A 15,612-nucleotide genomic window follows, 5' to 3' on the forward strand; every position below is an offset into this window, starting at 1 on the left:
GTTATTGTTATAATTAGTCTCAGTGACTATGTTCATACATCATTCAGACAACAAATCTACAGCTTTTTACTTGAAGAATTTAATGTATTGTTTTAAAGTTATTGTTATAATTAGTCTCAGTGACTATGTTCATACATCATTCAGACAACAAATCTACAGCTTTTTACTTGAAGAATTTAATGTATTGTTTTAAAGTTATTGTTATAATTAGTCTCATTGACTATGTTCATACATCATTTAGACAACAAATCTACAGCTTTTTACTTGAAGAATTTAATGAATTGTTTTAAAGTTATTGTTATAATTAGTCTCATCGACTATGTTCATACATCATTCAGACAACAAATCTACTTTTTACTTGAAGAATTTAATGAATTCTTTTAAAGTGATTGCAATAATTAGTTTCATTGACTATGACATCACATGCAAAGGATTATAAAAGAGAAGAAGTAATTTCATTTAACACGTATATTTCAAAAACGACATCTCGTATTTAATTAAACCTCGATCACCCGTGGAGACAAGAATATCTCAAAGTCGAGTGAATCTCGTTCCCGATAAGAAACTGTAGAGCGAATGAAATTTCTGATTATTACAAGGTCAAAGGAGATAGCTCTGTGTACAGGACTTAATAAGCAAACCGAGGCTGAGAATACAGCGCGTAAAACGCAAAGGCAATATTCACGGTGCGAAGCTGGTTGAACGAAAGAGAAACTTTGTACGAGAAACAAGATCAAAGTCTTAGCGTATCATCGACGAGATTTTCGATACGCTCGCTCGAAGCCATGCGACGATACGAGAAAAGATCCTTCGAGACTGACAGAGACACTGATTCTCGCCTACCAATTCTGAGTTTAATCTTCTCTCGCGGAGATTAAACTGCACTCGGATGTTATTAAACTCCCAATCGCGTTGATACGAAACTTTATAACGCGTGTATGTTCAAACTTTCATTTAACAGATCGTTGTTTTCGATCTCTTGCAATCGATCGGACAGCATCGTTAGCTTGCTTCTTAAGGATTTAATCTCTCTCTTCCTCGCCTCGAATTCGGTTCCTAGGTCCTCGAAGAACTCGTGCAGCATCTTTTGTAATTCCTTGTGTATGAAATTTCGAATGTCGTCGAGGGACGAAGACGGTTCCTTGGATACGGATGTCTCGCAGCTGAGTAGGCGATCGGGACACCAAGGGTGCATCGTCCGGGCTAGGCAATTAGGATTAGGATGCGAAATTGTTCCGCAATCGGAACATCTTGTTGGAATAGCTACGCGGGCTTTGCAACCTTGGCATGTCGACATGTCGATGTTGCTAATTGAGATCCTGCAACGAAAGATCTTAGTTGTAGAACTAACGACACTATCGTACAGATATGTTCAAAGATACACACGATTTAAACAATTAGATTACAAGCAAGAAACACAGGTAAGAATTATAGAACGCGAGACCAGCACGTGTTTACTGTTCGGTTTGATTTGTGATTATGTTTGATTTCACTCGGCTCTGTACGGTTTGATTCGGGTTCATTCGGTTGTATTCGATATTGACTTCAATATTCATATTCGAACGTTACAAGAAATTTCCGACATTCATTTAACCCTTTGCGCTCGAGAGACGCCTCTTAGACGCCATTCGATTTAATACAATAATTTAAAGGAAGCATTATTTAATTATTTCTATAGTAGTGCTCATGTGACGTATAAACATAGCAAAATAGACAATAGTGGAAATTATTAGTAGAGAAATAATAACTTCAAAAGAAGTCATTTAACATTTTAATTAATATTTTAAAGTTGCTGTTTGCAAACAGTAAAATTATCTTCGAGTGCAAAGGGATAAATTACAAACGTATTTGGTGAAATTGAAATCTTTATGTATGGAGTTATCGTTAGATTGCCATCGAGGGAGAGAGAGTTTATAAAGACAGTTCGGCGAATATCTGGATTAGATTAGCGTCTTAATGCGGCTTTCGTGTACATCCAGCCGAAATGCATTATTCAAACACTTGTTCCCGTACACGTGGTGTAAATAATGAAATTCAACGGATCCAAGGGAAGCCGAAGTTTTTGTCACGCGGCTCGTCGTAACTTTACAACCAAATATACGTACCTGTGTACTCTCAGCCAGTAAATATAGGAGCAAAGACGAGAAAGTTCCGTGAAAGCTTGCAAATAAGCAACTTTTTAATCCGACTCGAGCGCAAAGAAAACGATACTTCGAACTCCCGTTTCTCTTTCTCTGTATCGAAATTAACTTCCAAATTCACAAAGAAACTCGTCCCTCAGTTGTATACATTCCCCCTCGTTTCGAGGCCAATTTCCTCGCATAAAAAGAAGATTTTTATAATTAGGTAGTATTATACACCATCCTCGAATCTGTTTCCCTCCCCAGCTTTGCAAACCCTATTCATCGTTAACGTAATTTCCAAGATTGGAGGAGTTATTCTTTGACGTGGGGAGGAATCGTTTAAATCATTCGATAGGGGTCGTAATTCCGTCGAATCTTACAAAGAAAATTCAACGCTTGTCGAGTATTGACGAGACTTTGATTTATTCAGCTGTACAATTAAAAAAAAATTCTGATTATATTTTGTCATTCGATAATTTTTCCAAAACTAAATTGTAGGTTAAAAAAATAATGCTCACAGATTTCTTGCGAATTAATGCTTGTTCCACAACGTTAAAATCGATTAACGGAAAAAATAAGACAAAAGATTTTGAAATACAGCGAGGATGTTAAATTTAAATAGTATTTGCATCGGCAATAATAAAGTAGTCCCAGAGGATAATTTCAGCGAACAAAAATCGCGTAATACATATTTATAAAGTTACATAATGTTTTGAGTTCGCGAGTTGGGGATGTTTGTCGAGATGTTGTGTTTAACAACATAGCCGAGGAGCCTCCGTAAATATGTACCCTTTGACGGGTCAAAGGGTCTGTCCTGTTAAATAGATAAATATATAAATAAAGCACATAATTGCAGGGCAAGGGAACATCGATCAAATATAAAGTCTCGAGCGAGTCCATCGAAGGTTTTCTCATTCATCAAAGCGAGGGCGACTGTGGGAGTTGCCCCAGCCAACGTCCAATTACTTTCTCGTCCAGAGAGACGTTCCACGCGTCATTACGCAGCGTCTCCACCCTTGCTCATTTCCAGCCCTTTCCCTATACGGGCTCTGGCCGTCTCGTTTCCGTTCTCCGGTTCTCGCTCGACCATTACGCGCGTCCCTTACGAGCGAGCAGGTGCGCCGAAGCACTCGGCGAATCCGCCGCCTCGCAAAAGAGGATTCTCTTCTTGCCGGGAATAAGAATACCTCGGTTATATCTCGTCTCGTTCGTCTAGAATAAATCCCGGTGAGAGGACGAGCCACCGGAACGATGGATAGCGTTCGTGGTTGGACGGCCACGAAGAAGAAACTGGAACTCGTCGAGCGAAAGGGTTGCCTTCGCGGACGAATAAGAACAACAGGGTAATAAAGCGGACGGAAGTTGACTCGTGGAACGATAGACTGAATAGGGGAGAGTGCAGGGTGAAGGGGAGAGCTGGAAGACAAAACGAAATGCTACGATTTTTGCTAATGAGAGCCTTTCCTCGATTCGTCATTTATTTATTTACGTAGGTAATTACGTGCGCGGAAAATACCTCTGGCATAGAATGGGGAGTATTCAGGCGACGTCAATTATTACCGCCCTTTCTACATTTTCAGATCGATATTGGAATGTAGGGAGAATTGAATGCACATGTTTTTTTATGGTAGTGACAAATGTAGTTTATGTGAAATGCACCCTTAAAAATAAACAGACTTACATTTCTTTACATACTACATTTTTAGATCAATATTGAAATGTAGAAATGTAAGAGTTGAATGTATGGATTTTATTTTTATAATAGCACAAAAATATAGTTTATGTGAAACACCCTTAAAAATAAACAAACTTACATATGTTTACATACTACATTTTCAGATCAATATTGGAATGTAGGAATATAGGAGTTAAATGCACAGGTTTTATTTTTATAGTAGCGACAAAGTGTAGTCTATGTGAAATGCACCCTTAAAAATAAACAGACTTACATTTCTTTACATCCTACATTTTTAGATCAATATTGAAATGTAGAAATGTAAGAATTGAATGTACGGATTGTATTTTTATAGTAGCACAAAAATAGAATTTATGTAAAACACACCCTTAAAAATAAATAAACTTTTTCTTCACACATTTGTTGCTTTCGATCCTCATTACGGTTGCATGCGAAGGAGCGTCAATCACGATAGAGGTGGAAAAACTCGGTCCAGAAAAGGAAATATACACCTAAACCGAAATGAATAAACGAGCAGTTGGAAAACAGTAGTGTCCTATTTCGTGTGCATCGTAAAGCCAGTCAAGTATTCTAGACAACGGGGGAGGAAGGAAACAGAAGAGAAGAGACCGGCAAGAGTAAAGGGGTGAGTCCGGGTATCGGGCTAACTTGACGTCGGGGCTGTACTATGTTATCCCTCAGCCGTAACCGAAGAAGAAGCAGAGGAACAGGGGCGTGCTTCGTACCTCCTTACAAACTGTCGAAACTTTGACTACCATCCTCCCTCTGTCCTTCCTTACTACCGCCTTACTACGTGGCAGCTTGCTCGCCTCGACACACACACACATACCCCTTTTTCCTCTTTTCCGCGCGTTCGCCTTTGCGTTTGTCTTCGTTCCGCGGAATGACACGTTTAAGAATGCAACGCGTGCTCACTTTTTATTATGGAATTTCCTTAAAATTGAACGGGGTGCAAATAACTCCCAGATACTGGGAAACGAAATGTTCAAATTTATATTCGGCTGTCTTTTACATAGTCAAGATTTTTCAATAATTATAACTTTATTCAATTATTTTACTTTTGTTGAAATATTATAGTTAGACTCTAGTAACAATTTACTTGCTCTCATATTTACCGGTGAGCTTTCGAATTCGATTGTGAAGGTATCGTAAACGAAACCTTGTCGAATCGGTTGGACCATAAATTCAGTCCATTCTCCAAATGAAAGAAACCAAAGGAAAGACCGATAGCGCTCGGGCACGTGATTAAATACAACTTCGTGATAGTTCTTTCGCCGAGGGAAAAATTAACGAACGGTCTACGTGAATACAAAGTAAGGTGAAGCTAATTGCGCAAAAATGTACATTGACTCAAGGGCGATTTTAAATGGAAACAGACTTTTTCTTGATTTCACGTTTTATCGTGTAGCGAACATAAAACGTGTTGAGGATGGGAGAACATCGGACACTTGGGAGCAATACAGGCTTCTTTCGGATAATAGCAAGGAGGAACTTTGCAGTATTTACAATGATATTTGTACGATTTCGATAAGTTTCATAGGGACATTTATGGCCTAGCTAAAAGCCTCGAGTCGTTTACGATCGAACTTATACTCCGCAGTTTGAATATTGTGATGTCATAGAAAGTGGAGCAAAAAGGGTAAACGAGGATACGGTTAACGTACACTACTTACATCGATAACGGTGTATGCCGTTTGATCTCGAGTCGAATGGCTGTAAGTCGAAGTTAGCTTACAAACGCAATCATGCGCGCAGATCTTTGGGAATTGAATGGCCACTTTGCGTCGCCTTGCGGGATCCAGAACCTAGGAAACAGGAAATTGAACAAGCTTGCATGTCAGTGATACGGGTCACCAGGGTTCCTTTCTTCCGTTGCATCCTTCGCTTTGTGTCGGAAAATCATTCTACGAATTATGTGATGATTTTGAAAGTATTAGATCAGTAGTGATGGGTTTAAGCGGTTCTCTGACTACACAATTTGTTCAAGAGTCTGAGTTGAAAGCTCAATGAAGATTTAAATAAATTATGTTTTAAATTAATTTTTAATAAAATGAACTTTGTCAACTTTTTCTTATGTGATATCAAGGTGACGATCGTAACATTTCTGATGAATCGATGCCTATCGCGAAGTTGAATCCGCTTTACATCCTCGAAGGTGTACAATATTAGTATAAGTGGATCTCGTGGTACAATTCGACGATAAGGTATCGTTCTATCGTCTTAACTACCGTATTGCGTTTATCTGCGACGACTTTCTTACTTTCTGACTGGCGAGCAACGCAAGAATCACGCTCGTAAATCAATGGAGAAGTAGTGATTACCAGGCGTAACAACGAGTAGCGTACGGCACGACAACTTCGAGCCTCCGAGTCTAACAACACTGTTTCCAAATCGTAGGTTAATTTTATATCACTTGCGCATGATACGTTGCCGCTAACTATTGCGCCGTGTCACGCGAACAACAGAAAACGTCGTCTCGCATTTCAGTCCTTACCGACTCTTCCCCTTTTCGCTCGGGTTATATGTCAGCTTATTTCATCAAAAAATAAATCTTTAATTAACTATTACAAAATGCAGGGATACTAAAAAGTACGAAAGCAATGGAATATGTAAAGAGGAAATTTGCAAACCCACCCCGACATTTTCCCTTCACTCTAAAATCCAGATAGTAGACAGAAAACTCAATAAATGTAGAAGTATTTCCTCCGTATTTTTCACGTTTATAAAATGTAAAATTGCACTCCCATTTCGAGGGCTGCAAAGTAACGCGTTAGGAGTAGCACGAAATTTTCAATCGTATCTCAAAATGATAAAAGAATGTGAATATTAGTTGGCGTAGGGTAGTTCTTGGACGAGTTGCACGAGTTTTGGACTGGGAAGTCGCAACGCGTAGAACTGGCGAGGCTCTGAGAAGCTCGCGATAACGTTACAAGTCGGAAAGTAAGTTGGTAACGTGTCTGGGTGCTCGGCTCGAGCGACAACGATCCAAGATATCGCGGGAATTATGATCCCCTGGAGATACGAGTCGGCCTCAGAAATGGGGATAGAAATGGTTTCTCGCGTAACTTTCGCGACATCTGCCTTCAGACTGCTACGGCTAAAATAATTTCACCCCTTTTCCGATAACGTTTTACATAGCTTTTCGGAGACTACCTCTTATTTCCCCGATATCGCTGGAATGTTGCATCCCTGGCAGATACAACTTTCTTGGTAAATACATCATAAATGTGTGTATTTATGTTGAAGAGAATTTGTAAAATTATAAATGTATAAGTTTAATGCTCTTCCCCATATTCTAAAAGATAGAAGGTGTATTCTCTTAGTAATATCGATTTTAAATGAAGTAATTTTGAACAGTGTGGATCGAACGATTTCCACTTAGCATCCTTCTACCCCAATTTCCTCTCACCTTGCGGTGCACATAGCAACAAATTAATTCCCTTAGTCTAGCATCTGTCCAACACCCTTTGAAACATCGGGCGTGCGGTGAGGACGAGAAGGGTGCACGTTGACGGAAGGGACGTCGAACACGCTTAAAATTGATGGTTAATTCAAAACCACCGCAGGGCTGCGACTGAATTTGACCGAGGCAAATAACACAGGGGGGTGGACCAAGTTGATTCGCGGCCTGCAGCTGTAAACACGAATAATGGAGAGTACCGATTGGTAAATTGTGTGCTCCGGGTCGTTCTGGCTGGTTTGCGAGCGTGGTGCCACCCTCTTCGTCTGTTCCTCTTCAACTCTCGTTTACTCCATCGGTATTTCTCTTTCTTCTATTTTTTCGTTCGTCAGTTTTCCTACACCTGTCTATCCGTTTTTCTCCATGTGTCGCGCACTACAGGGATGAAGCGAACTCGTATTGCCGATTCGTTCGAACGGACACGCGTTTCGACAACGTTGTTTTCGTCGATGGAACGAGCTCTTGGATGTTCGCTCGACGGGGATGGGGTTGTTTCCGGCTGAACGATAAGCGGTACCGTTAAAAGCTCTCGCTGATATTTATAAAATACCCCGCGGCGGCATCTTTCTACGCTCACAGTGTATCGAACACGATGGATCGATCGATGTATCGCATGAATTATTCATAGGGTATCGTGGACACGGTTGTTAAAAGTTCCGATCAAGACAAAAGGAGGAACGTTAATGGTAACCGACCAAGAAAAGGGAGTTGAGACGGTATTAAGCATCACAAATTACCACTTACCAGATAGATTAAACTTTCAAAAGACAGCTTCATTAATCTTCAAGCCCATAGTTAACTTAGCAAGTCACTAAAAAATGAATAAATCAAGTCGAAAATATAGAAACTGAAACTTTGAGAATCGAATCTCGAAAATTTTGCAACATTATCCATAATTTGTTGCAGGTATATGGAGAACGCCCGCAAGCTCTCGAAAGCTTTCAGAGATCGGCCCATGACACCGCTGGACACAGCAGTATGGTGGACAGAGTACATCGGTCGAGGCAATGGACTACCATACGTGAGAAGCGAACGTGTAAATATGTCCTGGGTGGCACGTAACCTCGTCGACGTCGCCGCCTTTCTTATAGCCATTGTGCTGCTCGCTCTTTACATTCTATACCGTTACATCAATCATCTATTCTCCCGCAACCAGATGAAGAAGTACAAGAAAATAGATTGAAGAGTTGTGCTATGTACAGTCTTCAACTTCCAAAATACATTTGAATGTCCTGTACAAATACGTGTGTTTCTTGTGTCTGTGATGATATGACTCCAAAGATGTACAAATTAAATTTTAAACTTGTAAAGTACTTTAACAAATATATATAGTATTTAGTTGTATTCGAGTGTTTCAATTTTTAACTGTTTGTCAGTGCTACAGGGCGTCAATATTCGTGTTTGTTCATATCAGATCCCAATGCGTTATTTCATGCATTTGTTATTATTTCAATCGGTCCATTTGACCAACCATAAAATTCTAAATTTTTGAAGTTAAATTTTAGTAAAGGAATATTCATCATCGACGTTGCTGAGCGTGCGAGACAAGAATGATCTCGGAACGGGATTTCGCTGTTTAGCACACATGTACATCTTTACGAGTCTACGAGGAAGTTGAAAGAGGCCGAAGGCGGAGCGGCAGAGAAGGTGAAAACTAAACGCGGAGCGAACAGAAGCTACCAGGGAACATCCGGTCGCATTTAATCTGGCAACGCTAGACGCGATACATCTTTGTTGTCATCGTCGCTCTGTCTGTGTGTGTGTGCTCGGTGTTGAAACGCATTCGAGCACACCACCGGTTCCAGTTGCCTCCAGCTGTGAGCACAGCCAGAAGAGAACCGATGCGACCTCCTCGTCGCAGTAAAACCTTGGCCTCTTCGTCTTCTCCGTTGTTCCCTTCGTCGTTGTCGCGAGAGACGAAGTCGGTGACTCGGCCACCTGGGAAATACCGGGTAATGCCCGCAAAGCTGGTTTCCAACCTTCTCTTTTTCCTCATCTTCCTGTCCTTTTTTCCTCTCCCTATCTCTCTCTCTCTTTGTTCCCTTTCGGTTGATCTTTGGTCTTCCTTTTGAAGCGTACACGCTTTTGTTTCTGGACCGTGCCAGTTGAATAAAGAGAAAGAGACTTCCGCGAGAATTACCCTGTACTCTTTCATAGTCCACGGTATAAACACGAATGTTGTTCATAGCTTTAATTTATGTAGGTTGAAACAACACGCTTTCTTTATATTTCTTTCAATTAAAATTGCATTTATGTTTGCTGGAGGTAAATCCTGATTGTGTTTACGTTCAGAACTGGTAATGATGCAGGATATTGCCCTCTATTGCGTGGATATAGAGGAGAGTTATTGTGCGAGGAAACCTAGTACGCAAATTTGGTTCGCGAGGTTATGGCGCGGATATGTGAAGATATAACGCATGACCCGAGTGGTGATACAAATTCACTGCACAAAAATTCAACACAACGTGGCGATAAAACACAAGATCGCTATAATTATCACAGATTTCTTATGAGATATAATCTGAAGAGAAAGCTGACCCATTGATGTTTGGACAGGAGTCAATATAACATAAGTCAGTGGTTTCAGTTCGAGAAACGATAATATTTATGGACGATGAGACTGTGTCGATTGCGATGAAAGTTCGAGACGAGGTCGTTTCAAAGAGAAACTTTCCTGGCTCTCTGTTTCTGAGCGGACAGGAAGTTTAAAAAAAAAGGAGCGAGAGGAGCAGGTTGCAGACCAAAGAGGAACGTACTTCCGGCACTTTTTCTTTGGCGTAATGGAATGTAAAGTTTCCGATTAAATTGCGTCTTTAAGCGATCCTCACTAAGAGGACGGATATTTTTTGTAAAAATACAGCCAAAGTAACCGAGAAATATCGTTATCCTCTGTGTCCCTTCAACGGTCCTTTCGTCGCACAGGGACGAAAATCCATTAAAACGGCCTGAAAACATCGTACTTCCAACTTTCTATTGTCACAGAAAATATTTTTACGAATTATTCTTTTGTCGGACGCAATCGTAGCGGATAATGGCCCTCTTTCGACCCTTTTCCGTATTCTAACTTCTATTTACTTAAATGTACACGAACAATTATGTTTACACTCAGAATTACTAATCCCCTGAATTCATTCTTTTCCAAACTTTAAATCACTGTTCCTAATAAAACTGATTTTCATGTGAGAATGTTGCGTTACTTCGTGCAGAATAATAGGTTACACGTCTTAATTCAAGAGAATGCAGGAACAAAAGTTTCCATTACACTGTCAGTTGCACCGAATGTATTGCAGAAGGAAAAGAAGAGCATCTTTGTTCCCGCGTGGTTAGCCAGAGTAGTTGAGTGCAAACGAGCGAGAATTATGTGGCCCATCAACCGCACACGAGCAACAGACAGTCGAATGCTATTTCATTTGACCTGGTCCCGTGGTCGAAGACCGAGAGCAACCCCTTTGGGAAGGGGTTGGATGTAAGGAAAAGGGGCGTAGCTCGAGTTCATGATTCAATCAGCGAAGTTAAAGCGAGCGCGAAATGACGCGGCGTAAACTCCCGGCAAGCCCTCTTTTCATCCCTTCGAGAACGCGTTACTCGGAACGACGCACCCTCTTCGTCGAATTCCATTCATCCTCTGTACGCTTCCGAGCCGTCGGGTCGAATCGTGTTGCAATACGACTCGATCGACCCTACCGGAGCGTGTTTTAACTGCATCATCTCGACTGGGACCCGTCAGTTCGCCAGTCAAAATGTCGAGCGTATCCGTGAACGCCGTATTACGCGAGTCGTCAAACTTTATGACGCGTACTCCACATTTAAATACCTTCCAAATAGACCTTTTCGTTTTTCGTTCTATTGTTTTGGAAATTTCAACATGTTGGAATTTGAACACTTACGGATATGAGGATCTGGAGACATAGTATCTGGGAATTTTGCTCACGAACTGTTTAAGTATACTCGTCGATGGAGGATTGCACCCTGAATTTTCTGTTTTTGAAATTTAATAATCCTTTCACGAAAAATTTTCGTGTTTTACGAATGGAAATTCGTGGAAAAGGTAGATCTCGATGCGAAGCGCAATTTTCTACTTCCGTCCCCTGGGTTGAACAACTGTGAAATACATTTGCTACGATTCACGTGAAATGAATTCTATGTCACTTTAATTTCACGTCATTTAGCGTCTCAAAATTGAGACAAAAAGATCATACAAAAGTTCTACCTTGTTTGCAAATTACTGTCGTTTTCAATATATTAGTTGCTAAGTTTTTTTACCGTGTTTTCATATACCCTGTTAATTTAAAAATGACTGAAACAATTCAGTGGATACGATCGGAAGTTTAAATGAATTTATGCACACGTATTTCAATCAGATATTTTTATAACAGGATAAAATCACCTGTTCAAGCGCATTCTTTCATCAGGATTTTCAGGTCAAGCGATCTCTGACTGATTTAATCCGAATTTAATTAAGCTAATTAAATTCCAGATGCTCGTTACTGTATACCAGCTCGAATAACGCGAGTAACAAGTGGAAGGTATCAACGGAATTAACCGGAAGCAAGGGGACAGAGAAAGAGCGATACAATATCCTGAGGAGGGTGATATTTATTCGTATTTTGTAATACGATTCCATCCGTCGCGGTTCAAAGTAGAATTCCAATATTTACTCGGACGGTAATCTAATTTAAATGCAATTCCTTCGCTCGTCCCAGTTTAAACATTTGTTTCTCTGTTTCTATGAGACCGGAAGAAATTTCACTCCCGTTCTCCGTCCACGTGGACAAACTTTTTCAATCGGGCCAACGTTTTTCTTTCATTTCGTTGATTGATCGCGTTCGCCGTTGCATTACTGCCGAATCGTCTCGCGGACTCTTCTTCAATCCCAGATTCCACTTTTCTTGATCACTCGAGCTAAAAACAGCCTCGTCATACTCGTTAAAATATTAATTTTTATCTTTAACGAAGGCAACAGGTACGAAAAAATCAGCTCAATATGATTTGATCAGATATTTTTTGATTTTTAGATGTTTTTGATGTTTTGATGCTGAAGATTTGACGTTCAAGAATTACACGTGGTTTAATTTATCTCATAAAACTTTTCGACATTTCTATTCCTTCTACAGGGCCATATAACGGGACTCTACGTGCTAAATGTCTAGTTCGTTGCATACTCCTCCGTATATCTTCTTCGACATCAAAAATTTGTCGACATCATTCCAATTAATATTTCGAGCAAACTGTATCCAATAACTGGTATTGGCAACAGGTGCCTTCTTAACGAAGCACAGTTTTGTTCAGGCGGAAACGAAGAAAGTTCGATAACGTTAGATACTGGAGGGTTGACGATTAACTGGACTCGACACGAGCAATTTGCGAGAACAGTTAAGGGTAAGGTTAGGGTGGACGCGGGTGGCACTGCGACCGCAAACGTTCCTTTAAACCGTTAAGAGCAACGTCTCGCGAAAATTTAGTTCGTTAACCGAGGACCAAACGGCACTCGACCAAGAGCCGCACACTTTCAAAGAGTCTCTCTATTCCGTTCGAGAAGCAAGAGAGTTCCAGATACTCGCGTCGATCTCATCAAGGAACGTTTGTAGAGCGAGTAAGCTACTGCCGAGACCGAGACCACACGTTGCTTGTGGCTCCTCGGAAAGGACTTGGTCGTTTTCGCCCTTCCTCTGCCACCCACATCTTCGTCGTGTTCTAAATCACCAACTCAGGTTCTCTTTTCGATTCGAGACTGTTTATTTGAGAAACGCCACTTCGGAACGGGGTCAAACGAACACGAGCATATATAGGGTGTTCTAACCTTCAATTATTTCCCTGCATTCTACGAGAAATCAGACTATTTCATGCAGGAAATTGAACTGGCTTGAAGATGTATCTTTTTATATCTTTCAAGATTTTATCATCAATAAAGTTTCTTCTCGAGAAAGATTCGTATTTTGTTTATTATCGGGTAACATCGAAAAGCACTCAGATCTTCGAATAACTTCGTTTCTATACAAACGAAAATTTTATAAGTGATCTAAATGGAAGCGGAGAGAAAATTAAACACCTCGAATCGCTTCGTTTATCAAGAATGTAACCTCTTGAGATTTTGAGTAATTTTTTTGTAACATCCTACGCGATTCCCCCGGTTTCAAGTATAATCGTTTTTTCTTTGATCAAAGAGGAAGTAAGAGAAGATATTCCGCGGTCGCTGGGGAGCGAAATCGATGGTCGAGTCAAGAACGAAAAGAAAATCGAACCACGATGCGTTTCACCGCTTATAGGCGGCTAAGTCGCTTACTCCGGCCAGTTTGATATCCTCGATACTAGAAATAGCCGCAGGCTCGAAGTCGAAAGAATCGATTCGGAGCCCTGCTGACACGGGGGATTTAACGACGTTTCGAAAAATTCTGCGGTCCATTGATCTCACCGTTACCGGCTTGTCGCACGTTCCATCTACGGCCGGTATCGCCATTTTATCGGCCGGCCAGTAAATTCTTCTCTGCCTCTAACTCGCTGTATTACACCGGGAGACGTATTTCGATAACTCGAATCTCGGACCTGAACGTGTACCTTTAAATAAAATATCCTACGGCGCTATCTTGCTGTTTCCCGCCGATTATCTTCGGAATGAGGTTGTTGCATCGTGTGCCTTCGGGTTACATTCGGATGGGGTCAGACTTTGGTGAAGAAAAAAAGAATTTGTGGAATCGAACTGGTGACCGTTGTATTTATAGTACTCTATCACTTCAGGTTATATGCATTTAAAAAAAACAATTGTTACATATCTGAATGAAGAAGATTCTGTAAAGTCGAAAATCAAAATAGTTCAAAAACTGAAGGCCATTCTCAAGAAACTCTTCAAGGTTTCTGTAATATTTGCTGGGTACTATAACTTGAGTATACTGTAATTTTAAAATTGATTTTTACGTTTCTTTCTTGCAAGATGTAAACTTACAAGTCTCCCTTGCTAGTCTCCCTTAGCACCTAAGTTTCTTCTAGCCTTTCTCCTAACACCTAAATTCCCTACCTCCTTCTAACCTCCAACCTTCCCCTAACCTCTAATCTTCCCCCGGTAACTAAGTTCCTAGAGTCCCCAGTTCTCCCAATACCTCCAAGGTAAAAATAGGCGAGGAAGTACGTTTGAAAGTCGTTGAATAAGACCGAAGTAGTCATCCACAGTGGCAGAAGAAGTAGAAGAGGATTCAGCTTCCGGCCACTAGGGAATTACATACTCGGTCGTACCGCTTCGTCGAGTTGAAAATCGTAGACGAGATACGAGAAGCAAGATCGGGCCGTGAAGCGTAGTGCACGTGCGGTGGTTGGACAAGGTACCTCTTGCGTCGAATGAAAGAAGAGAAACAAAAGAACCGGGGAAACAAGAAACGAAAATGTGGCTAAGTTAGTGAACGAGGACACAATAAAAAAAGGGTGTCCTTGATTCGAACCTTTTCCTCCTCTCGTTGCGCTTCTGCTTCTTTTATTTCTTCTTTAAGACCTTGCTTTCTTCGTCGATTTCTCTCTTTCATTTTGAGTTTTATACTGGGCTGAGTTTTGTACTGGGTAGTCCAAGTGTCTGACTCTGAAAATTGAAGTAGAGCGAGCATATATTTGATGTATAGATTGTATGAATTTTGAACGGTGTATTTAATTTGACAAACGGAATCTCTTTTCAAATAAGATAGTGTAAATGAAATATTGTAAATAACTAATACATCAAAGTTTTACTTGTCCCAATAGCGTGGGACAGCCTGTACTTCACTTTCTTTCACCCTCGCCCGTGCTGTCCCTTTCTGGCTACACTCCGCCCCAAACTTGAATCCAATTTTCCACATCACATCCCGCAAAAGTTACTCCGTGGCGCTTGGCAGGGTAGGAAGTAGCACGACGTAGCTACGACGGAACATTTTTATCTTCTCTTTGCTTCGGCTCGAGTAAAACAATTTCGGAACATATTGCCCGCTACGGTTCCAGGCTCGGCCCCTCTCTCTCTTTCTCCACGATCCTCTTTCCCTTCTTCCCGTCGTTCGTTTCTACGTTTCTCTGCAACAACGTTATTTGACTCTCATGAAGAACGTAATAACGCGTGTATCTGCTCGTTCTCGTGCTTCGACGACGTTCTGTTCGAACGATCCGAGAAGCGATCGGAAATCGTTCGTGATGTTTTACGATATACCGTTGCCAAGTGTAGGCTTCGAGTGGGAAAATGGCTACGGGATCACAAGTTTAGGGTTTTACAAATTTCAGAATTTGGAGTATGCGGATTTAGAGAGGTAGGCACTTGGGTGGAAATTTAGGAATTTTGAGGTTTATGCATGCAGTGATCTGATTGATTAGACTTAGAGATTTAC

The 15,612-nt window shown here is 40.8% G+C and overlaps 1 protein-coding gene and 1 long non-coding RNA gene across 3 annotated transcripts in view; one reads left to right on the forward strand and one right to left on the reverse strand.

Moving 5' to 3' along the window:
* LOC100879097 (UDP-glycosyltransferase UGT5) overlaps positions 1 to 8,623 on the forward strand; it is a 30,336-nt gene extending 21,713 nt beyond the window's left edge. For both annotated transcript variants that reach the window (XM_076533656.1, XM_003699414.3), the window contains one exon: positions 8,186 to 8,623. In XM_076533656.1, coding sequence (XP_076389771.1) covers positions 8,186 to 8,462 — 277 coding nt within the window. In that variant the 3' untranslated portion in view covers positions 8,463 to 8,623. The remainder of the gene's footprint in view (positions 1 to 8,185) is intronic.
* LOC143264807 (uncharacterized) lies at positions 454 to 1,523 on the reverse strand. Its single transcript, XR_013038755.1, has 2 exons — positions 1,387 to 1,523; positions 454 to 1,319 (listed from the first exon to the last, which is right to left on the reverse strand). It is a non-coding gene; the product is annotated as an uncharacterized LOC143264807 (long non-coding RNA).
* Positions 8,624 to 15,612: the final 6,989 nt, after the last annotated feature.

The sequence above is a fragment of the Megachile rotundata genome, chromosome 7 (assembly GCF_050947335.1).
Source record: "Megachile rotundata isolate GNS110a chromosome 7, iyMegRotu1, whole genome shotgun sequence".
Classification (NCBI taxonomy): Eukaryota; Metazoa; Arthropoda; class Insecta; order Hymenoptera; family Megachilidae; genus Megachile; species Megachile rotundata.